The 26060-nt window shown below is 42.5% G+C and overlaps 1 protein-coding gene across 8 annotated transcripts in view; it reads right to left on the bottom strand.

Moving 5' to 3' along the window:
- The window catches only part of LOC138968998 (uncharacterized), a 71880-nt gene that overhangs the window by 7773 nt on the left and 38047 nt on the right, over positions 1-26060 (bottom strand). For 2 of the 8 annotated variants that reach the window (XM_070341687.1, XM_070341688.1), the window contains exons 4-22: positions 23714-23835; positions 22191-22247; positions 21701-21771; positions 21209-21302; positions 20854-20922; positions 19210-19301; positions 18634-18707; positions 18026-18108; positions 17612-17695; positions 17194-17246; positions 16618-16695; positions 16190-16250; positions 14390-14504; positions 13640-13710; positions 10850-10940; positions 6760-6854; positions 5032-5475; positions 2771-2824; positions 2033-2056 (exon numbers count right to left, since the gene is read on the bottom strand). In XM_070341687.1, the coding sequence (XP_070197788.1) occupies positions 2033-2056; positions 2771-2824; positions 5032-5475; positions 6760-6854; positions 10850-10940; positions 13640-13710; positions 14390-14504; positions 16190-16250; positions 16618-16695; positions 17194-17246; positions 17612-17695; positions 18026-18108; positions 18634-18707; positions 19210-19301; positions 20854-20922; positions 21209-21302; positions 21701-21771; positions 22191-22247; positions 23714-23835 (1832 nt within the window). Of the gene's footprint in view, positions 1-2032; positions 2057-2770; positions 2825-5031; positions 5476-6759; positions 6855-10849; positions 10941-13639; positions 13711-14389; positions 14505-16189; positions 16251-16617; positions 16696-17193; positions 17247-17611; positions 17696-18025; positions 18109-18633; positions 18708-19209; positions 19302-20853; positions 20923-21208; positions 21303-21700; positions 21772-22190; positions 22248-23713; positions 25270-26060 lie in introns of those variants that run through there. The other 6 variants (XM_070341680.1, XM_070341682.1, XM_070341683.1 and 3 more) reach the window with 6 other exon arrangements.

Genomic DNA, 26060 nt, shown 5'->3' with positions numbered 1-26060 from the left:
CCCATAAAATGCACATTCGTTCTCTTATTCAAACGACTATGCAAACCGCAATGGATGTGTCTGGACTTTTACACGGTTTACGACCATCCGTCCACTTGAATTCATACGAAATATCAACCGTCTGGCTTCTTTCTATGCAGAGTGGAAATTCCTTTTTTTTTTTTTAAATAAATTGTTCAGAATGATATGTGTCATATACGCATACATCCATAACACATATCGTAGAAAACAGCTATGGATACCGTATTGGCGTGTGACCAAGTGGAAGGATGATCTTACACCATGTAAAGCCTGGAGAGATTTGTTGTGATTTACACGTTCACTTACACGAGGAGGAAGGTGTCTTCAATGTTTAACAAGAAGAGCAAACGCTCGATCGAGTCACTTTCGCAGTTCTGAATATTATATGAGGCATCAGATGGACAGGAAGAAATTGCTATTCACAACACAATGAGTCACGTTCACATAAAATTTGAGCCCGGTCACTTTTATAGTTTCCGAGAAAAGCCCAACGTTAAGTTGTGTGTTGCCGAACAGAAAAGGCTAGTTATCTCCCTTGTTTTTCTGATAACGTTCGTAAAAGGCTACAGATGTAAATACTTTGATGTAAAGAATAATCCTACAAAGTTTCAATCACATCCGATGAACTTTGTCAAAGATATAAAATGTCTAATTTTTCCTTTGACGCTGACCTGTGACCTTGAAAAAGGTCAAAGGTCAACGAAACCATCGTTAAAGTGTAGAGGTCATTGGAGGTCACGACTAAACAAAATATGAGCCCGATCGCTTTGATAGTTTCCGAGAAAAGTCCAACGTTAAGGTGGTGTCTACGGACGGCCGGCCGGACAGACTAACACTGACCGATTACATAGAGTCACTTTTTCTCAAGTGACTCAAAAACAAAGAAAGAAGGGACATGTGTTGTCCCAGGAGGTTAATAGTGTACACTGGTGCACGGAAAGAGATTTGAAAGTAAAGTGTTAACTCAAAATGTGTTCTGTACTTTAAATAAAATGCACGAGCGTACACCTTTCTATTTCAAGAGGAATACACAGAGATACAAAATAATACACAGTTGAAGATATTCGTAGGCGGACCACTACTCATTTCTATTGCAGCGGAATACACTGAGATACAAATAATGATATACAATTGCAGATATTCGTAGGCGGACCACTAAACATTTCTATTGCAGTGGAATACACTGAGATACAAAACGATATACAATTGCAGATATTCGTAGGCGGACCACTAAACATTTCTATTGCAGCGGAATACTCTGAGATACAAAATGATATACAATTGCAGATATTCGTAGGCGGAGGACTGGAAGGCAAATATATTAGACAGCAATGATGAATGCACAAAACAGGAATGTAGTGAAGAAAAGTTCGCAGCACCAATGAACCAAAAGGGAACCTACACTACGAGTAAGAGTGATACAAGTCGAAGAAAAAACGACATACAACGATTAAGCATGGAGGAAATTTAAACCACCCAAATTTCAAGATACAAAGAAGAACGACGTATTCTTGTATAGTTATGTTGTTTCTGTTGATTCCTTTTGACGTTTTCACTTTTTGTGCACAATACAAACTTGCAGGAAACTGGAGACGGCTTCACTTTTAAAGTCTTCGTTCAACTAATAACAGCAAAATTGTCTTTTCTGAGTAATACGCTCGGTAGGCAATGGTTGAAATACATTCATTTTCTTCCCTTGTTGGCTAGGCAACCTACGAGCAAACACATGGTAGCTCAACAAGTTTGGAAATAGTTTCATATCTTTTTAACCCTGATTACATAAAGTTTGAATTTTCCAACAGCAATCTAATAAACGTTTTTTCCACCCAGAACCCAGCAAAAGTGTAACTACTCGTAGCAGAGCTTGCCTTTGAGAATCAGATCCCTATGCGACTGTGAGTTTTGTTGAAGTGGAACAATTTGCATTTTGGTAAAATAAAAATAAAAAGGACAGAGAAAGTGTACGTTGAGGAGAAAGAGATATCGTTGACATAAAATAAAGTTACGTCACCGGAAGTCGTAGGCCTAGTTCCTCCTGTATTGGAAAGTTTTGCGATAGATGAAGGTTACGTTTTGTGAACAATAATCCTCTCCTATTGACAAGCGTGAAGTAATCAACATTTTGCACGATACCTAGCATTGTCCTTTAAAACACTGAAACTTTCTCTGATTAACATATTATTACACTTGTCAAAGTCTAAACATTATTTCACAAATTTCATGGTCAAATCATTTGATTTCAAAACACATCAGTTTAGTGTCAAACCGAATAAAAATATTTGGGTTATAAGCCTATTTCTCAAAAAATGGAGATATGTGACCCTCCACCACGGAATGAGTCGCATGTCACCTTTTAATGATTTTCATATTTTTACATTTTCCTAAAGGTTTTTTTTATGCTCTATCCAGTGGTGAAAACCGTTTTAGAAAAGAGCGAAAACTGAGTTATAAGCTTGTGACTAAGGTGACCCTCACACTGTTACCAGACACCCCCCGGACTTATATTAGTCTAGCGCAGAGCCGAGCGATGTGACATGCGACTCATTCCGTGGTGGAGGGTCACATATATATTTTAAGCCTGTTCAAAACCACGCAGGTTATTCCCACGAAGTTTACAGTACACTTCACGACAAAGATCAAAATCACCCTTATATTGTACCGACATATCAGAGTCAGAGATAGTCCAATCACCGATCTACACAGACAGAAAATATTGGAGGGGTCAAAAGCTATACAGTATAAAACATACCTCTTCTACTTCGTTTCTCTTGAAACGGAACTTCTGCGCTACATCATCCAATCCCTGAATAGATACGAGGATCACGTGACAAGGCATGCAAATAAATAAAGGTCAAAGGAAGGGTAGGGCGTAAGGGACCATGCAGGGATATCTATAGTCGAAACACATTACATACAACATGAAATAAAAACAAAACCGTAGTACCATGACGAATCAGCTAGATCAATGCCATGCAATTTCACAACACAAATGCTATGTCAACACGGGTTAAAGGTGCTATTCTTCGTGTCAAAATGAGTCACTTGTCAAACACAATAAAAGCAATGTATAATTAAGTGGTTGTGGCATTACTCAAAATCAAGCAAATTATGTGCTAGTAATTAGAACACATTGCCGCACAGAAATGGAAACTGAAAGACTGACACCCTACTGTACAAATGTGCGCGCGTGCACACACGTACACGTACACCTCACCAACATGCACACTCGCATATGCACACATATTCGCAGTAAATACAATTTACAAATTGTTCAAACACACGTAGTCTAACAGAAACAAATCAAAATTCTAAACCCGCTCAAAAATGTAGAATGACTCGTGTTATACAAAAATCAACCTAAGCGTGATTTGTCTCAGCATTTGTTACTGGTTAAGGCTGAGAAAACTAAGAATGAAATCTATACTTTATGGGTAAAGCAAAAACCTTCATGCAGCTGTGCTAATAGGCATGACAACATCAAATCGACCAAACTTAATGTTATGCAAGGTAGAATATAACACGGGTTAACGTCCAAGGAATTGCTAAGGCCAAAAAAAAAAAAGGTCTGTTTACGGTAACCCGACCGACCCTATTTTTTTCGCGCGACCCTAGACTTTTTTTTGGCATTTGGGGAAAAAAAACCAAAAAAAACTTTTGATTTTTTGTGTGCAAAATAACGTAAAAATATGGTTTTTTGGAAAAAAAAAAAAAAAAAAAATCCCGACCTACCGACCCTATTTTTTTGGCCTATGTTACCGTAAACAGACCTTTTGTTGTTGTTGGCCTAATGGGTAAGTTCGTACTAGTGGGCAGAGAGCGACAGAAAGACAGACAGAAAAATCAGCAGGAGACACAAAGAACAAATTTCGAAGGATTGAAAGACAGAATATGCAAGAAAAGGAGAGAGAGAGAGAGAGAGAGAGAGAGAGAGAGAGAGAGAGAGAGAGAGAGAGAGAGAGAGAGAGAGAGAGAGAGAGAGACTCAGACCTTTATTACAAAAGGATAAAGGTTTTAGGCAAAGCCTATTCTTCCAACCTGTCCTTTATACAACACATAAAGACAGACGCACATTAAAAATATAAATTCAATCATATAAAATACAGAAATACATTGTATGGAATGCAACACAATGTGCATTTAAGGAATTACCTAAGGAGAACTCAAAAATTACAAAATTACATTGACATAGTTATACCTTTCATTTGGGAATAAAGTTGCTCTGATCAGCTACACATCCGTTAACACTAGTACAAAATGTTTAACAAAATAACAATCGAACAAGACATTTCATTCACGAATGATGTGTGAACGTGACTGTCTCTTAAACATTTTCACTGAAGTTGCATTTCTTATCTGTTGGGGGAAGGAGTTCCAGAGAAACGCTCCCGAGAAGGCTAAGCTCGATTTGTAGAGGTCTATGCGAGGTATAGGAGGGATGATTTTTGGGACCCATATCTTTTTGTGGCATGTTTGAAATGTGATTGCAAATATTTAGGACAGTCGTCATTTAGAATTTTATACATGAACACAGCCTTGTTTAACGTCAACTGATCTTTCAAGGGGAGGAAATTCAAGAGCTTTAGTTTATCATCCGTGGACCTAGAGAGAGAGAGAGAGAGAGAGAGAGAGGGAGAGAGAGAGAGAGAGAGAGAGAGAGAGAGAGAGAGAGAGAGAGAGAGAGAGAGAGGGAGAGAGAGAGAGGGGGGGGGAGGCTGAACGTGAGAGGAAGAAAGAGATATAGCAACAAAGAAATAACTGACACACAAAAGGAAAAAAGAAAGAAAACAAAGAGCTTAACATTACGTACTCAGTACAGTAGGAGGCAAACGGAACGTACTACTGTCGCGCTCACTGTTGGAAGTGATTGTTTTGTTGTATTAAAACTGTAGTAAAATATGAACCAGATAACGGGAAAACACACTTGCTACAATGGGTGCGATTGTGACGCGTTTCTTTTGCTTCCTACTGTACATACTTTGACGAAGTACAGACACAGAGACAAACACTCACAATTACGTCTCCAGGTTTCAACAGATCTAGCTGCAGATAGGCCCTCCTCACGAGGGGTTCCTTCTTCGTCTTTTTGCCCAGAATCACGCCAGGTGGTAGTTGATACAGGTGCGGATCCGCTTGCGTTTTCTCACGCGTCAGAAAAGTCCCATGAGGCACCAGCAGCGGAGCTTCCGTCATGCGCTGCATCGCGCCGCTTCCTGTCCGCTTACTTCCGGCGGAAGCGGCTCCTTGGTCCTGAGAGTTGCGCTCCTTGGTGGAAGTGACGTTGCTTTGTTCCGCGCTGACGTCATTACTCTGAGTGGTGCGAGACTCTGTGTTGGCGGAGGAAGGAGTGGTGTTGTTGCTGTTGCCGCGTACTGTTGCTGAACTGCTGGCGCTGAAGGAAGGCTCGTGGTTGCTCTTGACGATGGGGGGCAATACGACGTCTGACCTCTGTTTCTGCTGGAAGGAAAGAAAGAAGTAAAGCACTGTGTGTGCGTGGGGAGAGGGGTGTCTGTATGCCTTGCTGGGATTTAGCGCGTGTTCGTGTGTGTGTGTGTGTGTGTGTGTGTGTGTGTGTGTGTGTGTATGTGTGTGTGTGTAAGTGTTTGTTTCTGTGTGTGCGTGCGTGCGTGCTTGTTTGTTTGTGTGTGTGTGTATGTACAGGATGTGTGTTTGCGTGCGCGTTCGTTTGTGCGTATGTGCGCCTGTGGGAGTGCGTGAGACAGAATGAGGAAGGACACTGTCCGACAGTTAGAGAAAGGTGATATTTCAGGAATATTTGTAAAACAGTTACCCCAAGATTCAATTGAAATAGACAGCGGAAAATGAAGAGACCCAATGGAAGAAGTCTGTTTTTATACAGGCGAAAACACAAAAACAATGCAAGGTGGTATACTATGATAACAATAATGTATAATGGAACTATATTTCCTCATCACACGGCATTGTATAAACAATTAAAACAAGAAGAGCAAACGCTCGATCGAGTCACTTTCGCAGTTCTGAATATTATATGAGGCATCAGATGGACAGGAAGAAATTGCTATTCACAACACAATGAGTCACGTTCACATAAAATTTGAGCCCGGTCACTTTTATAGTTTCCGAGAAAAGCCCAACGTTAAGTTGTGTGTTGCCGAACAGAAAAGGCTAGTTATCTCCCTTGTTTTTCTGATAACGTTCGTAAAAGGCTACAGATGTAAATACTTTGATGTAAAGAATAATCCTACAAAGTTTCAATCACATCCGATGAACTTTGTCAAAGATATAAAATGTCTAATTTTTCCTTTGACGCTGACCTGTGACCTTGAAAAAGGTCAAAGGTCAACGAAACCATCGTTAAAGTGTAGAGGTCATTGGAGGTCACGACTAAACAAAATATGAGCCCGATCGCTTTGATAGTTTCCGAGAAAAGTCCAACGTTAAGGTGGTGTCTACGGACGGCCGGCCGGCCGGCCGGCCGGACAGACTAACACTGACCGATTACATAGAGTCACTTTTTCTCAAGTGACTCAAAAAATCAGCGACAAAGACAACAACAACAACAAAACAACAACAACAACAGATTTGCAATTAGACCACCTATCCTTAACCCTCAAATTAACTGGGCGAAGTCGACTACGCGAAATGTACTACACGAAGCTGGCTTCACAAAACGTTGACACTAAATTTTCAGTAAAAAGACTTCGCGAAGTCTTTGCAAAGTCGACTTCGGGTTCAATCAAGGACAGCCTTCACACTTACAGCGCTGTGGGAAGGAGTTGTCTGTCCTTCAAACTCTTGGTGTTCCTCTGTCTCCTCCAACGTAATGGTTGGCACATCACTACTGCCGTTTTGAGCTGTAACCAGAGTTCAGTTTGGATGATTATAATGAGTTTTTTTATTTTATTTTATTTTATGTTATTGTGCGTGCACATTGAATTTATTGATTTTTGTTGTTACTCTTTATGTTACATGTAGTTTGATGTTGTGATATATGTATTTGAGATAATACAGTTTTCTATGTCTAAATCAGTATATGTCTAGTTTCTTTCAGTGTGCATAACAAGAGCAACAAAAAAAGACTGACACCACTATAAACAAATTGTTGGACAGGTATAGTCATGTCAAAGATGTCACATGCGACAGCAAGAAGAAAATCGGAGTGACACAATCTAGTAACGCAAAAGAGAGAGAGAGAGAGACAGAGAGAGAGAGAGAGAGAGAGAGAGAGAGAGAGAGAGAGAGAGAGAGAGAGAGAGAGAGAGAGAGAGAGAGAGAGAGATAGGCAGACAGAGAGAGAGAGAGATAGAGAAGTCAGAAGTCAGAAAGTTTATTCGCCAAAACTTAGAAGTTCATTGCGATGGGGAGATTGGGGGGAATGGGAAACAATTTCGAAACCGAAAAACGTTACACAATGCAGGGGCGGATCAGTTGCTTTGTAAGGGGGGGGGGGGGGGCACTTTGAATCGAAAGTGAATGTGATGGGCGCGAAGCGCCCGAATTTGCTAGGGGGGTCCGGGGGCATGCCCCCCTCGGAAATTTTTTTTGCCCAAAGAAGCAAAATGGTGCCATCTGATGCCATTTGAACTTAGAAATGGCCATAGAATCAGCATAGAAACATCTTTTTTTTTCTTCTTTTTTTTTTTCTTTTTTTTTCGGGGGGCGGGGGGGGGGGGGGGGGCACGTGCCCCCTGTGCCCCCCCCCCTCGTCCGCCCCTGCAATGTCCACATCAATGCGATGGATCACTATTTCCATCCCTTAGCCGACATGGTAATTTCCGCGTCAGTTTTTGTATTGTCCGTTTTGTGCGTGTACAACTAATTACACAGTTCTCTCGAATGTCGAGTCGCGAAGCATATATCCGAAGACAACAAATGTGCGAACCGAGTGATAATTACTGTCAACTGAGATAGAAACTCGTAACATCTCTCAGAACCGAGACTTCGTGTAGCACTGATCGTAGTTGATCTTCGAACTTTCCTCTGTCGACTGGTGACCCATGGCGAAGTTTGCCGACGAACTGCTTCTCTTCTCGTAGCATGTGACGAGCTGCCTGTTTGATCATCCAGTAAGTTTCAGGACTCTTGTCGCTGCTGCAGTCTTTGACCAACACGAAATCGAAAATTTCAAAGATAAATTTTCATTTAATTAATATACTTACTCAACTCACATAAATAGCATTAACTTCAGTTCATTGCTTAGGTATTGAAGTAGTACAGAGAATCAATCAATCAATCAATCAATGAGTCTTATATCGCGCATATTCCGTGGGTACAGTTCTAGGCGCTCTGCAGTGATGCCGTGTGAGATGAAATTTTATACGGCCAGTAGATTGCAGCCATTTCGGCGCATATTTACCTTTCACGGCCTATTATTCCAAGTCACACGGGTATAGGTAGACAATTATTAACTGTGCCTCAGCAATTTTGCCAGGAAAGACCCTTTTGTCAATCGTGGGATCTTTAACGTGCACACCCAATGTAGTGTACACGGGGGGAGGTTCGGACACCGAAGAGAGTCTGCACACAAAGTTGACTCTGTGAAATAAATTTCCGCCGAACCTGGGATCGAACTCACGCTGACAGCGGCCAACTGAATACAAATCCAGCGCGCTACCAACTGAGCTATATCCCCGCCCCAAGTCTTGCTTCAGCGCGGCAAACATAGCCAAAATTTCATCCCGCGTCACGGCATCACTAGGCCGAGGAGCCGGTGAGAGCAAAGGCGAGTGACGCTCTTTCTGTGAAAGAAAAACCGGCGCAGACGATGTAGAGTCAATCGAAACACGCGCGGACTCTTTTGTCGCGGGATCAAAAACCTGCACTACCGAGGGCTTAGCCGGAGTCGAAGTAGTCGAGGTACGCGCCTTAGGTTTAACTTTGGCTGTATCCTTGTCTTTCTCCTTCCCTGGGGAAGCGAGGAGCGAGACTTGTTTGGATTTGGTCTTCGAGCCTTTGTCCGCCATTTGTAAGAAGTGTCAACGCAACACGTGGTGACAAATTTACAGGGAAGCGAAATAACTCGAAAATCGACAACGCGTGCGAGAATAGAATAGAACGATCTTACCAGAAGAAGACGCACGCAGAAACCAAGGTCAAATGGCCTTCCACAAAAGGCCACAGGCAAAAAATTGCCAGAGTACCACAACACGTCCAGTCAAGAGTGTTGAAGTGGGTGGAATGACGGCCGGTCGCAGGGCCCGCGCATGCGCGGGTTACCGGTAGGGGAGGTGACTCCTGTCCGTGACTACGGACTTTGTTTTGTTTTGTTTTGTTTTGGGAGTTACCTCCCCCTGTACCAGGGTCGAGTACTACTTCAATACCTAAGCAATGAACTGAAGTTAATGCTATTTATGTGAGTTGACGTAAGAATATGTTATTGAATCGTCAGTTTCATAGAGTAGTGACTGCCTGTCGCCTGTGTTGTCATGGACCACCCTTGTTTCTGTGCATATTTTTCACTAAACGCACAGCCGCTCAGTCGATCTTTCAGTCCCAACACATAGCCTACTCCTTGATGGACGACAGACTATAACTCATGTTTACTGCCTGTTTCTCTGACGCATCCAGCGTTTGTTTACATCCGTCCTGGGACTGTGTTGTCACAAGGGAAGAATTCACAACAGAAGCATCACGTGGCTCAGCGGTCCGTGGAGACGATAACACAGAGCCACAGGCTCTCCCTGCCCATTGTTGTCACGCTCACTGCTCTTCTCAACTGTGCGTGCAAAACGTGCAAAGATGTCACTGTCACTGTGTTCTGGGTCACATTCACATTCCAGTGCTTGTTGTTGTTGTTGTTGATTTGCTACTGGTTTTGGCACAAACAGTGTAGGATTTGACACTGGAGAACACACACGACTTGCCTTTGATGTTTGGAAACGGATTTCTTCTTCTTTCCTTCTCTGTAGTTCCTCGGCTCTCTGTTTGTCGCGCTGAAGCTGGCTGGGCGGTTTTCGACGGAAACGTTGTGTCATGGCTGACCGGTCCGTGTTCGAGACTGACACAAGTCGCAGGACGACTGTAGTTCTTGATCCCTCAAGCGGGGACCACATTTGGACGCCGTTTTACGCTCTATGCGCCGCAGGCCGTTTTGTGCGTCGCGCGGGAATTGCCGAGTGGCCACACATCGACGATTTTTTTCACAACGCGGTATCACAGTGGAGCGGGTCTCCTGACAAGAAAGTTCAGTTGCATTCGACTGCCGCGCCGCGAGCACCTGACGTCATCGCTCTGGTTTGCTCTGATTGGTCAAATTTCCGTCGTTATTCTTCTGCAAATAACGCTTCGCGATCATAGCACGACGCGGTGCGCCGTTTTGAGCATAAGTCAAATGTGGACAGGGTCGGACGGGAGTGTATGGACGGGCCTTCAGCGCATATTTTCCAGTAGCAGATAGCGTTTTCCTTGAGCAGGGCTTCCAGGGTACCTTCCAGAGCTGTTGGGAGTCCGACATCTGGCATTTTGAGGAAATATTGAGCGTTAATCCAAGTTGAATCAAGAGCTCTAAAATTTCCGCCCTGTTGCTTGAAGATCTCGCGAGAGAGAGTTAGAGAGAAAGAGAGAGAGATAGGCAGACAGAAAGACTGAAAGAGAGAGAGAGAGAGAGACAGAGAGACAGACAGAGATAGACAGAGAGAGAGACATAGAGAAACAAAGAAAAAGACAGAGAAACATTAACGCGAAAAAAAAGCATGGGACAAATGGATGTACAGGGATCAACAGAAATGAAGACAAGCTAATGGAAAATACAAGGGGTACAGAATGATCACAGAAAATGTGTAAAAACACACCACAACAAAATGTATAAACATCACCGATATATTCTAACAAACTGAAAGGTCGTCCGTACATCTCTGTTGTATCTCTTGCAGGAATCGTGATTTCCTTCTTCTTCCTCTCTTCCCATCTTCTATACTGACTTGTGATTGTCTGCGAAACAGCTGAAACACGAAAGGAATTAGCTTTGATGCAGAATACAAACCAGAAAATCTTATGACAAGGCTGAGAATTTACGTCAAGATTATATCAGTGTGTTTTGCTACTTGGAAACGCTGACGATTTTCCCAGACGTTTTTAATGGAATCCTGCAAAAATGAACAAGCTGCTAATAATGCAGACATAGTAAAACCTCCGTTCTTGAAACCTCATAACTACAGTTTAAAGCCCTTTAGTGAAAAAATTAGTAATGGAAGGGCGCTGGTTCTGTGCGACGCTTAGTTTTCGAGATAGGTGTGACTGACGAAGTACAGGACGTCACATTCCAAATAAGCACGACTATGTTGCAGGTGGAAGCCGCTGAGATTGCATTAATTTTCTTCGGGAGGTTTCCGCAAAAATAGATATTACACGATTTGCGCGAAACAGTTGAGAAGCAGACGATCTCTGAGATCTCTGTTCGTCTCGTGATAACGTTATTTTGTGTATGATAACGATTCACTTGCAAACTAAAGTATACAATTTGGTGTGTCAGTGGTAAGTGTAAATAAAAATGTGTAATACAGACAAAGCAAACAAATAAACGTGTTTTTCTCGTGAAAATGTTGCGTTGTGCAGGAGTTTGGGTGGCCACGTGATGTACACAAAGCAAAGTGCGGGACGGACTCTGCTCTGTGCTGTAACACTGGCAAGTTCAAAACACGAGAAAAACGATTTCGTTATGCGGGCAGCCACGGGGGATGTATGTATTTTTCAAATGGTTGTAAAATAAGTCTTGTATTTATCACCGTACTCAGGCCCTGTTCTTTTTTTCGTCACACCTAAAACCGTTATTTCTTGTGAGCGACGCAGCATTATGTATAGGTTACAACACGAGTTTTTTTTTTAATATGGCTTGTATTTCAGTCAAGACCCAGCTGATGAATATCATCGGGAGACACGAGCCTCTGGCGAGTGGCTCTCGATTAATATTCCCGCTGGGTCTTGACTGAAATACAAGCCATATAAAAAACCACGAGTGTTGTAATCTGTATATCCCATTCTACCATCAAACACAAAGTGTAGACTACTAGCGGCACTGTTGCGATCTGTGGAGAGTGAAACAGTGGTGCCAGCGAGACTTGGCCCTTTTGCAACCTTAAACAAAGTGACCGTCGCTGAAAAAAATAAAACGAATGAGTGCATCGATAAGTACGCGGTAACACTACTTTCAGACCATTTAAAAGCTTTAAGTAAAGGTTCATAAGTTGCAAGAAAGTAATGAAGTCGTATAGAAATCAATTTAGTTGAAGCGCACAATTCTTTTGTTTTGCGTTTCAGGTCGGCAGAACGGGCGAAACCGGGTTGGCACCCATTTGGCTTACTCGATTCAGAATCGCCATTCCACGTTGTTTTTCTCGAACGTATTATTATACAATCAGGCTTATTGACAGAGAAGCAAATTTTAGGGAACAAATATGTAGGTTTAGATTCAACCATTTGCTCCCTATTTGAAATGTATCTACGTGATAAACTGTTTTGCGAGTGTGTTTGCATGGATGAACCTAAACTGGTATGGGTGTGAGGAAAACGGGACCAAGTTGGTGAAGTCGCGAATTGCTGACACCAAGTCTGTCACCGCCGATTGATTGAATTTTGAAGGAATATGACTGGATTACGGAAAAATGCACACATGTTAAGTTCTTGGATACCTTCATCGCCAATGTGGACTTACTGCAGAGCCAGGCAAAAGAGTAGACTTGCTCGCAAAATACGTGAAACAGCCGATGTTTGATACGAAGCGAAGCCACCCCAAACCATGCAGTAAGGACGCTTCTCGGTCCCGCTACGCATGACACCAGACCAGTGTAGTTGCTTTGAGTTTGACTAACAAACTCGAAACTGTCATTTAAAACATGAGCCAAATGTGTATTGATTGTGTGATTAGTCTATGTGACAGGGCTTCTATTATCTGTGCTCCCTAGCTTCTGTCAGTTCCCACACCGACACTGCTGACAGACCTGTGTGACAGACTCGGACAAACAGTCGTCTGCTTCGATGCAAGGGAGGGTACTCGGTTTTTTGTTTTGGTTTGTAGCCATGGGCATTGTGATAGTGTTCGACTGTTCAAACTAGTGTTATGCACGGGTTAATAAAACTGCGGATAGAACTCTTTAGCAGCAAAGCAATTAAGAGTGTATTGCAATCTATTTGTTTGGCGCAAGGTCAAAGGTCGGGAGGAAAGTAGTTCTTTGCCCAAATCGGAATCTGCACTATCATATATTTTTTGGAGTCCATGATGTATTTATTGAGCTATAAAAATACAACATATATACCCATACTGAAGTAACAGAGACAAAGAAGGGAGGTCATGGGATATAACACATTACACAAAAAAGACTATACAGCGGAACCCCCCTTTTAAGACCTATCAGAATCTAACGAAACGAGGTGTTAGAAACGAGGGAGTCTTATCATTGGGAAAATGTACAGACTTAACGATGGCAAAATCTTGAAAAACACGGACTCTAAAGGGAGACGGCCTTAGAATGGAGTGTCTTAAAAAAGGGTGTTCCCACCTGAAAACATCTCTCTCTCTCTCTCTCTCTCTCTCTCTCTCTCTCTCTCTCTCTCTCTCTCTCTCTCTCTCAACGAACAACCAAAGCCCCTACGCCCCAAACCGTTCCCCAGCCCCCTTCTTAACTGGGGGTGTGAAAGCACTTACATCCGGTAAAGAAAACTCCGAAGCCGTCAATGTTTTCATCTTGCGTTGTTTCGCCAATATGCCCAGCATAGCTGAAATTGTACCACAGGAAACGGGATGAGAAATACATTTGCAAAAGAATGGCAAGAGTTTATACTGTTAACGGAAAGGGGAGAGGATGGTTTTAAGCAATAACTGAAATGAAAGTTTGATAATCAGGTGGAAAAAACACAACCAACTTTGCACACAAACACAGAAGATGAGAGAGATGAAGCAAATAAGATAACGAATTAAAGAAAAATACAGAGGTACCTGCGATGAAAGGACACCGTTGGAACCAATCACAAATGCCCCTATATTGTAGCCGGTTATGCATGACAGGTATATTTGGGTAAAGTAGACAAAGGGACAACAAAAGGTGTCCTTTATCTGAAGATGGCCTCTCATCGAAGGAATACGCACCGCAGGTACCACTGTGCCTGAGCTAACAGGAGTATTTTCTTTTCTGTTTAAAATGAATGAATCAATAATCAAGAGGTTATTGGAACGTTTAATTATTGACAGAACAAAACGTCACATTTACAGTACGTCGACCCACTGGTCGTTTAAGCAGACAGACAGACAGACAGACAGACAGAGAAACACTTATGGTACACATAATGGACTTATCTCAAAATCATAAATGAATCTCGCATGCACTGAGATGCCGGCGAGGTAATAACTCTGTTTTTAGATTTCTGTTTACAATGTGAAATACATATCACGCTTCACCTTCGGCATGACTGAAGGAGCGACCACACCCCAGTTCTTCAGTACTTTGTGAGGAGAACTTTTTCTCGTTGCGGACGTCGAATACGTACTGAACTCGCACCACTTTCACAATGCCCTGAAAACGGACATTGGTAAATCAATAGACGATTTTCGGAATAACTCTGTCGGATTTGCCTTGCATTTGCGCAAACATTGCCATGTGCTTCCTGTACACGTGGTAGAGACACACCCTCTCGCTTGTGACTGGCCTATACTGTCACGTGGGAAATAATATCACTTGGGGAAACTTTCCCCCGTGACATTAATGGCCAGTCGCCAGCGAGAGGGCGTGTCTCAACCACGTGTACAGGAAGCACATGGCAATGGTTGTCTGCGCATATGCCAGGATACCCATTCTTTCACAACCCGTATAAATCCAACAGAGTTATTTCCGGAATTAGTCTATTCTAATTGTCTTTGCAGAAACTGACATACAGTCAAACACGCTTAAGCCGAACTCGCCCGGGGAATGAAAAATCGTTTCGCTTAAAGAAAGAAAAGAAACAAAATTAGACAATTTGTCTCTGTAGTCATCAATCAAGATCAAATCTCCGTAAACATAGATTGTAGGCAAATGTTTTGTTTTGCTGCATGTTTATTGTGGTTTGATCTTCACAACTCGCTCAAAATGAGCACATACATTCCTCAGGTAGATTTGCTCTTCACACAGATCTGTTCCTTCTACACGTCATCAGTTTCCCCGCATACTCAAAAACAGGTGACGTGTTCGTTTCCGTAAGATAGTTATAGCCGTGACGAAATATGTTTATCTTCCTGACGTGTTTTTCAAGCAAAAAACAAAAAACAAAAAAAGTCTCTCCGACAGTGTTTAGAGTTTGGCTTATCTGTCAAAATCACGTTTGAGATATCCGTGTATGAGTAAGCTATTTTTTGACAGAGTTTGGCTTATCCGATTTAGAAATAGTTTTACAAAGAGGGGGGTCTGGCGGGGAATTGGTTTTGGTTTCTGATATCCGAGTTTTTTGCTTAAAGGCATATGTACGCGCTCCCGTGTTTACAAAGTGTAGTTTGCCCATAATCGATGTCAAACGCACCATAAGACCATGTAATGACGATATGTCGCCATGCGCGGACCATATACATGCATTACAGCTTGTTTTAGAGTCTCAAAAACTTTGGATGTAAACAAAGACGCGGAGTTATTTCCCTTGCGTCAACGCTACCTCTGTTGGCAAATCTATAAATAGGACGATCCAGATCAAAATGAAAATTAACATATCTCAACATTGAAGGGGTCCTAGACCACAATATTTTGCAGGGAACTTAATTTAGCATGTCTCCAGCTGTTGGTAAAGCAATTAGCGTGTATAGTCATCGAGTACATATGGCTTTAAGCGTGTTTCGTTTAGGCGAGTGCGGCTGTATTTTGATTTTTTTAAAGTCTTATTTTCATTGGAACATACATGGACCAGCATCAATAGAGTCATTTCTATCTATATCTTCTTTTTCGCACTTCTTCCATAACTGCTGAAACGACACACTGTAGTTAAAAAGTAATTACAAACAACCAACAACAACAATGTGTTCGCAACAATGGATATAGATCCATTAACCTAAAAAAAAAAAGACTACTTAGCAAGTATGAAAATCGAAATATTATCTGAATCCATTTCCAGAGACATCAATACCTTTGCTTCACCCTTTATGATTATACAACAAACTCACACAAAACACAAGGACCAGTCACATGTGATTCTGGTACAAGCTAAATTCACAAAGCACCACAGTAAATATACTCACCGATTTGACAATATGCAACCAGGGAGTTCTGTTGATGTCCCGCGCTATGATACGATTTTGTCTGAAATGCAAGGAATTTAATTAAGTCATCGCTCCAAAATGATAAATCTATGAATATTCAGATTTTGTGCAACAACAACATAAACATGCACGCGCGACATTATCTTTTCACACACACACACACACACACACACACACACACACACACACACACACACACACACACACACACACACACACACACACACACACACACACACACACACACACAATATCCAGTTAAAATGATAGGACAAATCAACTCTTCACTTTAAAAGAGAAGAGAAGATACTGTGGATAATGGGAACATGGATGAATTTAAACTTAAACTACTGTTCTGAGCAAATATCGCAAAAGTGTAACAGTTTCATTTTGCAAGGCGAGCCTACCCGTAGTACTTGAACTCGATGGCATCTGGGTTGTGCAAAAACTGGTCACAGGGAAACTCCTTGAACAAGTCTATGGACCTGCAACGACGATAACATCACTAGAAAACTTGTCATTTTCTTGGGTGTGGGTTGAAGTGTGGTTATTATTAATTGATCTCTTTCTCTGGCTCTGTCTGTCTGTCTGTCCTCCCCCCTTTCTCTCTCTCTGTCTATCTCTCTGTCTCTCTCTCTCTCTCTCTGTCTCTGTCTCTCTCTCTCTCTCTCTCACACACACCCTGTGTTACTTTCTCGGCTTCATGTTTTTTTCTGCTCTTACGTAAGACGACATATGTGCAATCCTTTTATTGCGGCCGTCTGTCTGTCAGTACAATTGTGTGTGTGTGTGTGTGTGTGTGTGTGTGTGTGTGTGTGTGTGTGTGTGTGATTGTGTGTGTGTGTGTGTGTGTGTGTGTGTGTGTGTGTGTGTGTGTGTGTGTGTGATTGTGCGTGCGAGCGTGCGTGCGTGTATTGTTTGTGTGCACGATTAACTGCTCTAACTCACATAATTTAACAAATCAGCATTGAGTTATGACTTACCACAAAAAGTCCACTGGCGTCCCCTGTACCGTGTGTTGCAGCCGAATAAAGTCCTGCACAATCATACAGAAACACAGTCATGAAGCGGACCCACTGCAAACATTGCACAACGGACTTTTAGATATTCAAAATGCAAAATCTTCGCTACTTCTCAATTTATTTTGTCGATTTCATCCCTGGGTTTTCGTTGACTTCTTAAAGTTGATAACAAAAATCAGAAGTTAAACCTTGTGTATAACCTCAATATTAAAAATTTACTAAAAATATTAATAAAATAACGGAGAGTACAATTTAGTTCACGAGATAATAGGATGACACTAAGGACAAAGAAACACACAAGTATCATTTCTAGCAGTTTGTCAAAGCGCGCATGCAAACAAGCAAACACTTTCAAACATGCAAAAACATGATCACTCACGTCTCTGTGCAGCGTGAGAACCTCAAGGGGACCTTTGGACACCAGGTGGCACTCTCGCAACCAACCCTGCTCCAGCTCCTCGGGCTGTGGACAGAAAAGTCCCTCAAGGTCAAGGTCAAGATTGAGATGAAATCTGACAGTGAAATGTCAGAACTAAAAGTGGGTTCTCGGCACTACGGCTTTGGTAGCCTACTGTATTGTTGGTTGTCATCTTTGAGCATTAATCTAGTTATATCATAATCTTGATCTTTGATGGCGCCTCTTGGGCTCCCCCCTTCAAAACAACTGTGCAATGCCCACTGTCAAAAGACGACGTTTTTCACGTACACAAATTGGACTAGGGGGATGAGGTAAGGAAGGCGATGGGAAAGGGGGGGGGGGGGGCAATGAACGGATAACTTTACAAAATCTTACGTCAGATGTCATCCCCTTGTTCATGAATCCCATTGGCTTGTTGACAGACCCCGTGGTCAGTTTGTACTCCTTCAGCAGTTGAACTGCATGAACACAAGGCAAAGCAGAACAGGTGTAGTTAACAACATTCACATCACAATGCATATGAAATGCATTAATGTGCAAAATGATCAAAATCTGTCCCGATCAAAGAAATAAGCAGCTACGTGCAAATTTACGTTAACGGCCACTCTTTTCGAAACAATGAAAATAGTTTAAAAAGTACAAGTCCTTAATTCACAAACGAAAGTATAAAAGTTTGTCATTTTACCAGAGATGGAATCTATTATATGTACTGCACGTGATCACACACTACAAAGTAATGGAATAGAACTGTAGATTTGAGTTTAATATACAAACCTACATTACGCATTTAGTTTAAGTAGAATAACATCTGACAGTCTTTTCATGGATCAAAAAACACCATTGTTTGATGCGTTTCATTGTGTTAATATAATAAAATAAAGTAAATGAAATTAAATACACATTTTATATCATTCCGTTCTGCACAGTGGGGCTTAAAAGACAGCTACCAATAGATAAAGCAAAAGAAAGCTGTGAGCACTTACTTCTGCCGGACAGAACGTAGTAAAACCTCTCTGCACTGCGACCCTGGTATCCCATGTGTCGGTTGTCATCGTACCTGGGGAAGGGCAGAAATACGTGACAAATATTATAAATCAATAAAGAAGAACGATAAGGTTTATAGAATTTTAGCAACAACAATAAATTAAAAAAAACCACACGATAGACTGCCAACGTTCCAACATTCAGAATCAAAAAACAAGAATGATAGGTTATTGGAACGTTTACTCATTGACAAAACAAAATATTACATTTACAAAACGTCGTCCCAGCGGTCTTTTAAGTAGACATACATACATACAGACAGACAGACAGAGAGACAGACAGACAGACAGACAGACAGACAGACAGACAGACAGACAGACACTGATGATGCAGATAATGAACTTATCTCAAAATCGTCGACGGAACTCTCTTGCAAGATGCCGGCGAGGCAATTTATAGATAAGTCCTCACAGGAAATAAATGAAATACATATTAGGGACAAGACGTTAATATGATGAGAAAAATAGGGAAGGGGGGTAGACAAGAGTATACACGGTCACGAAGAATACCCCCACCTTTCATATCCAACCACTTTGGCCACCTCCTTCTCCATCTCTGTAGGGAAGAGGTGCTTGAAAGCCTTGGTGGCTCGTAGCACCCACAGTACCTTCCGACAATGGGGTCAGAGTAGTACAGCAATACAATATGGATGATATAATCTTGTGAGAAACATTTTGCAGAACAAAGCTTTGGTGTCGTATGTAACTTTTTGTGTGTTCTTTGTTTTTTTGTTTCTTTCTTTATTTTAATTTTCTTTTCTTCCTTCCTTCCTTCCTTCCTTCCTTCCTTCCTTCCTTCCTTCCTTCCTTCCTTCCTTCCTTCCTTTCTCTCGATCGAAATGTCTTCCTTTCTTTCTTTCTTTCTTTCTTTCTTCTTTTCAAATTTTTTCTTCCTTTCTTTCAAACAAAGGCGCGAAGGGGGTACACGCATATACAATAGCTGTAATACTGAGAGAAAAAAACAACAAGAAAATCATTATTACAATCTACAACATTATTCAAAGCTTTTTACATTTAGTCAAGTTTTGACACACACACACACACACACACACACACACACACACACCAACAACAACAACAACAACAACAACAACAACAACAACAACAACAACAACAACAACAACAACAACAACAACACGCTGCTTGCACATGAAAGCAGTCTAAGTCCGGTTACGTTGATGCAACCAAAAAAATCGTTCAAGAACATAGCACGACCGGAGATTGAATTAACACGTGATCAGCGGCCTTTACCACTTCTGTGATTAGCTAACACTGTAAGAAGGCCTGACAATTAATTCTGCACTTGAGATCACAAAAATGATTTATCACTTCTTTTCTGTTTTGAGCCAAGTGCCAGGGTTTTAGGCCAGAGTTCGGTCATCCGTCTCTGTCGCACTGACAAAAAGAAATGACTGTTCCTTTTGCAACCGATTTAACTTTTGACATGTCAAGTGTTTGAAGCCAAACGACGGCGATTACACAAACCTGGACGTATCTTCCTGACCCTCTATTCCAAAATAAAAACCTCCGATATTAAAAGTGAATCAAAGTTCAAGAAGATGTCATAACGCGAAAAATGGCGTCTAGTAAACTTTCTGTCGCTTCTCCTGCTAGTCTCCCGAAACTGACAAAGAATTTCGAGAACGAAGTTTGTTTCGGTGTCTTCGGTAGGCTATATCATCGAGAGAAAATTACTGCTAAGGTCACCGCTAGGCTGTGCATGTATCGGTATTATAAACATTAAAGAGAGCGAATGATTTTGACAACGACCCTGGATTGGTTTTATAGTGAAGCCATTAAATGGCCTATTCTAAGTTAAAGGTACGACAGTTCTCGCGCGCACCCTTATTTTCACCGCAACAGGTCTAGCAAAGCAGCCTGTTACTCGGGAAAACAGCATCAGTTCTACAGTTCGGTTGTTTTCTGTGCATAGTTAGCATTTCGTTTCCTAAATCTCATCTATTTCAATACGTGAATTTAAGTGAACAAAGAATTCCCCCTCTCTTCAGGGAGAAAGCAGGCTGCAGATTTGTGGGTTTGTTTCTAAGTGGAAGTATGAAGTTGTTCCACATTAAAGCCTCATCTGTGTGACTGTAAATGACCGGGGACAAATAAAGGTTGGTGGCTTTCAATCTTGTCTGGTGCGCGAGATGCTCTTACCTTTTTGAGGTCGTAATTTGTCCTGAAGTCTGGTTGTGTCGTCAAGGAGAGTTGCATGTCTTCGCTCAGCTATAAAACATACACCAGTACAAGATGAGAAATAATATAGCACACACACACACTCACACACACACACACACACACACACACACACACACACACGGTTAAAACCGAGAAATAATTTCAATCGCATTTTTAAAACGCCCAGTTAAAAAACATAACACAAATAGCCAGCAAACGTGAAAGTTTAGATACATTTTCATTTTTGAAACGTCACGATAGACGCATATTTCACGTACGAAGTCCATTACACTAACACCTTCAGGGTTTTAAGCATTATCGGACTTCCACTTACGCTGCTTTTGATTGGCGCTTTTCCATGGCCGTAAATTTTTCGTTGTCTGCGCATGACCGCTGGACCTGCTTCCGGGTCATCAGAGTTAAAATATCTGTTGAAGAAGAAAGAAAACTAAAGTCATACAGCGGGATCTCTCTCTCTCTCTCTCTCTCTCTCTCTCTCTCTCTCTCTCTCTCTCTCTCTCTCTCTCTCTCTCTCTCTCTCTCTCTCGCTCTCTCTCTCTCTCTCTCTCTCTCTCTCAACAGACAGGCACACAAGCGGACAGGCTAGCAACACGAAATAACCAACCAACCAATCAAATCAGCTATGCATGTACCAACAAATTATCAATCCGACCATCCATCATTCAACGAATCCATTTATCGATCCGTATATCCATCCATTCAGCGATTCATATATCAATCAATGAATCAGCCAATCCATACACACATCAATCCCTTCAATCTGCCATCCAAACAAACAATTAGTCAATCGAGAAATCAGACTGACCGGCGCCCCGGGTGGCACTGACAGACCATGATGTAGACCAAGCGAAACGTGTTTCTGATGAAGTCAGCGGCCTGAAATGGAGATGGCAATCCTGGTAAAATAGTGTGGTTATTACACACATGCATGAAAGCACGCACCCGCACGCACGCACGCTATCACGCACTCTCTCACGTACGCACGCACGCAAGAACGCACGCACCCACACACGCAAGCACGCACAAACACACACACACACACACACACACACACACACACACACACACACACACACACACACACACACACACACACACACAGAGACTTCAAACAGCCGAAACTTCCAAGATCAATACTATACATTTGTCCAAGAAAACAAACCCTATTAATCTTTCTAGTGCAACTATTTGAATCTTGAACACCAGGATCGTCGGATAGTACGTTGTCCTTTTGACTTAAATCTCATAGGGAGGTCTTACAGCTGTGCAAAGCAACTTTCCGCTGCAAAGCTTACCTTCCAGTTGTGTCTCCTGTCTCTGATGAGTTCATCTGTATCTGTTGCGGTAATTTTCTGCAAAGAAAAAAAATCATTTACATTATGTGCTCTGTTAATACAATACATGCACTTAGCAGAACATAGTCATACATGTATTTTGTTTTGGGTGAAAATAAGATGAGTTTGTCGTCAGCAGCAACAGTGTTTAATTACACGGGACGGCGAGCCTCATACTTTCCAAGAGTATTCACTCCGTCAAAACCCAAACCCGACAGAGTTATTTCCGAACATCGTCTATTAGGGACATGTGTTTTATAAGCTTCGATGATGATGTTGGTTGCACACTAATTCGGTGCTGCTGTTGCCTATGCGTATCAGTTTCAGCATCAAAGCAATATTCCCAGCCACAGACTTACAAGATGACGAGTATACACACCACCTGAATGAAAGAACTCTTCGTACACGTAGAAGTCTTCATACCTTCCTTATTCATTGTAGATATCTACAAACTCAGTATCCACGACAGTTTCATCGACGATTTTGAGATGAATTCATCATCTGTATCATGAGTGTTTGTCTGTCTCTCTACTCAAAAGACCATCGGGTCGACGTACTGTTGATGTATATATAACGTTTTGTTTTGTCATTAATAAAACGTCCCACTAGCCTCCCATTCTTGTTTTTTTAATTCAATATCCACGGTCATCCCGTCGTATACACAGCCTCTCAAATGTCCTACTGCTTAACTAGTACACATTATGATCAACGATTTCTTACAAGAAATGGCTTACACTAACACTACACGTAGTGAGCTTAATCAGTCGTAAGAGGAAATCGACCGAGATATGAGACAATGAATCCGGTGATTTCCATTTCTTTCCGCTCCTTTGCCGCTGAACGCTCGAAAGCGTGGCATGGCATGACTGATTTAGCAATGATAAATGGCGTGGTCATGCAGTAAGGCTTGACAACAAAAGCCTGATACTCATAATCGATCAAAAAGAAAGAGGTTAAAGGATTAGGATGGATAATAATCATGTCAGCGCAAGGTTAAGACAACAAAGCATTACTAGCCTTAGGAGACTGAAAAGAACACGCTCAAAACAAAATGATATTAACTTCTTTCTTTTTTTGTACTTTGGAGCTGTATTTATAAAAAAAAAATTAAAAAAATGGCATTCGTCAGTTGTAATGAGAACACGAATCCACGTCGATCGAGAAAATATTCATGTACATTTGGATTTAATCCTTTACACACTGCAGACAGAACATAATTAAGTTCTATTTTTCTTTACTTTTTTGCTCTGTCAGTCCCTTGATTAGTTTAACTGAGAACATGCACCAACAGCGCTGCGCTCAAGAAGAACGTTGATGTACATTAGGTTAAAACTTTCATACGCTTGACACAGAAAAACATTAACTTGAAGGTTTTTTTGTTTTGTTTTGTTTGTTACACACACCCCTTACATAACCACAGAGAAAAACAAACCAGACAGAAAAAAGAAACACACAGATCGACACACAGACACAAGCCCACTGACCAGAATCCTGTCGCGCTGTTCCCCGCTCAGGTCATCGAGGAAGGTGGAGAACTCGGCCTTGGGCTTGACCATGGACTGAATCTCCTCCAGCCGGTTGCTGATCCCCTCGAGCGGGTCATCATCTGGAAGAGGAATGATCAGCTTGCGTTTAGTCTGGTCGAACTTCTTCACCTTCATCTCCGCCTCCTCCTTCAGCAGCCAGTTGTGCTCCACCTCAAACTCCGCAGCCTTCTCCGCCCGAGCCCTGAAGTCTTCAGGGGTGAGTGGGGTCGGGAGTTGAGGAGGAGGAGGGGGAAGTGAACCGTGCTGGTTTCCCAGGTCCGGAGTCCGCAGCTGATGATGATGATGATGCGGGTGGTGGTGGTGGTTGCGGGAGGGGTGCAGGGAGGAGGGGTGGTGGTGGTGAGAAGCTTCCGGCAGCGCGGAGAAGCCGACGTGACCTTTAGCGCTACTTTGGCGCACGTGCATCAGCTCCTGCAGGATTTCGGGAGGAGCATCAAACTCGGCCAGGGCCAGCTCCGCTTTGAGGGCGGCGGCCAGGGCGATGCTGACCATGGGGTGCACGTAAGCCTCCTTCTTGTGGCCGCGCGACCCGGGGCGTCTCCTGACACTGGGGTGGGACGCCGAGGTGCTGCTGCTGCTCATGCCCAGCTCGGCCGACATGGGCTTGGTGGGAGTCATCATCCTCCCTGAGATGATGGGTGCTGGGCCCGCGGGGCTCTCCGCCAGCTTGGACATGGAACGGGGCCGTGAGTCCGACAGACGTTCTGGTGGCGCCAGGGCCATGCTGAGGTGCTTTCAAATGCTTTGTTTGTGGGAATGTTGTTTCAATTTATAATCTTTATGCCGTATTGTTCATCTCCATTTTGGGTGTTTTTGTCATGCAGATTTCTAAAAGACTAAATTTTCTCTTTCCTGTTTCATGCAAATTTCAGTTAGAGCGTGCAAAGAGATATTTTGCGCCCAAAAACTGCCTAGACGTTCAAGCAACACACTTTTCTACAATTCAGGGTAAACATATTTAAAACGTCGACGCAATATTCGTTCACAACCACACTAGGCCATTGCAGAGAGCTGGATCACAGAACTAAATGTAATAAAACATGTACAAATCCAAGACAGCTGGACCGAAATCAAGGCTGCAACGTTTAGTGCGCTAGCACACAGAACGCATAATCGATTCCCACCTAAAAGCCACAAGGACCACTGAGACCGACAACGACAAAAACCCAATCCAGGACAATCTGTCCACAAAGCCATCAATCAGGGAAAAGTCAAGCCAGTCCGTTCCAGCACGCAGGATGAGAACACAGAAGAAGTCGGCATTGTGCCTGGAAGGGAGCAAGACAATGTGCTGCAAGGATTGACTATACACCACTGTGTTCTAAACCCACAGTGCTTTTCACGAAAGGGAGTAAAGGGAGAAGTCAGCACTGTGCCTTCAAGGGAGCAAGACAATGAGCTGCAGGGAGTGACTGACTCTACACCACTGAGGTCTAAACCCACAGTGCTATGCCCCGTGACCGTCACTGGCGGCTGGCTCATCAATAAAACACGGTTCTGCAATAACACTTAAAAACAGGCACTGGTTGTGTTTGCCCGACGCGGCGTCAAAGCCAAAAAGACTTGCCTACAGCGCGCCATGATAGTGAAAACGATTCGGCGAAGTGACTGTTAGCGGGGGTGCTTTGTGTTATTAAAACACACCGGTGACACTGTGACGGTTCCCCTACGCTTTGTGTTCGGTGCCCTGACCCTTTGTGTTCGGTTCCCACTCGGTTCCCACACGCCAAAATTCGCGGACAAAACATCCATTTATGGTAGTATTACGCAATGTTGCTCTCTGAGAATGGTCTTGTTAGATCTGTGAGTGTTTACACTACATGCCTAGGTACTGTTGGATTGAAGGTTTTTGATATTTTAGCCGTTATTAGGTAGAATGCCTTCCACTTTACTGCAAAACTGCATAATTCGTAGCATCGGCAAGAAATCTCCTACCAAAAAATGCCTGCTTGGAACTGTCGTTGGTCCAGCAAAAAGTTCAACATGTCTGTAGCAGACAGCCCAAGTTTCAAGATTGTAGGGCCATCCAAACAGCCGTAATAATAAAAACAACAAAAGTAGTCGGTGAAATTGGCTGTGTTCGGTCCCCACACACTTTTGTGACGTAGGCGTGACGGTTCCCATAATTCATTGTGTCGGTCCCCACTTTCTGTGTCGGACCCCACTTTCGACCTAATTTCTCTGTGACGGACCCCACAACCAGCCTATTTTGTGTCGGTCCCCACACCTTCTTGGATTTATGACTTGCCGGTTACTTGTATCATTGTATTCATTGAATCTAATT

This window comes from Littorina saxatilis, linkage group LG6 (assembly GCF_037325665.1).
Source record: "Littorina saxatilis isolate snail1 linkage group LG6, US_GU_Lsax_2.0, whole genome shotgun sequence".
Lineage (NCBI taxonomy): Eukaryota > Metazoa > Mollusca > Gastropoda > Littorinimorpha > Littorinidae > Littorina > Littorina saxatilis.
Note: the sequence above shows the minus strand (reverse complement) of the source record. Positions and strands in the feature narration are given on the sequence as shown.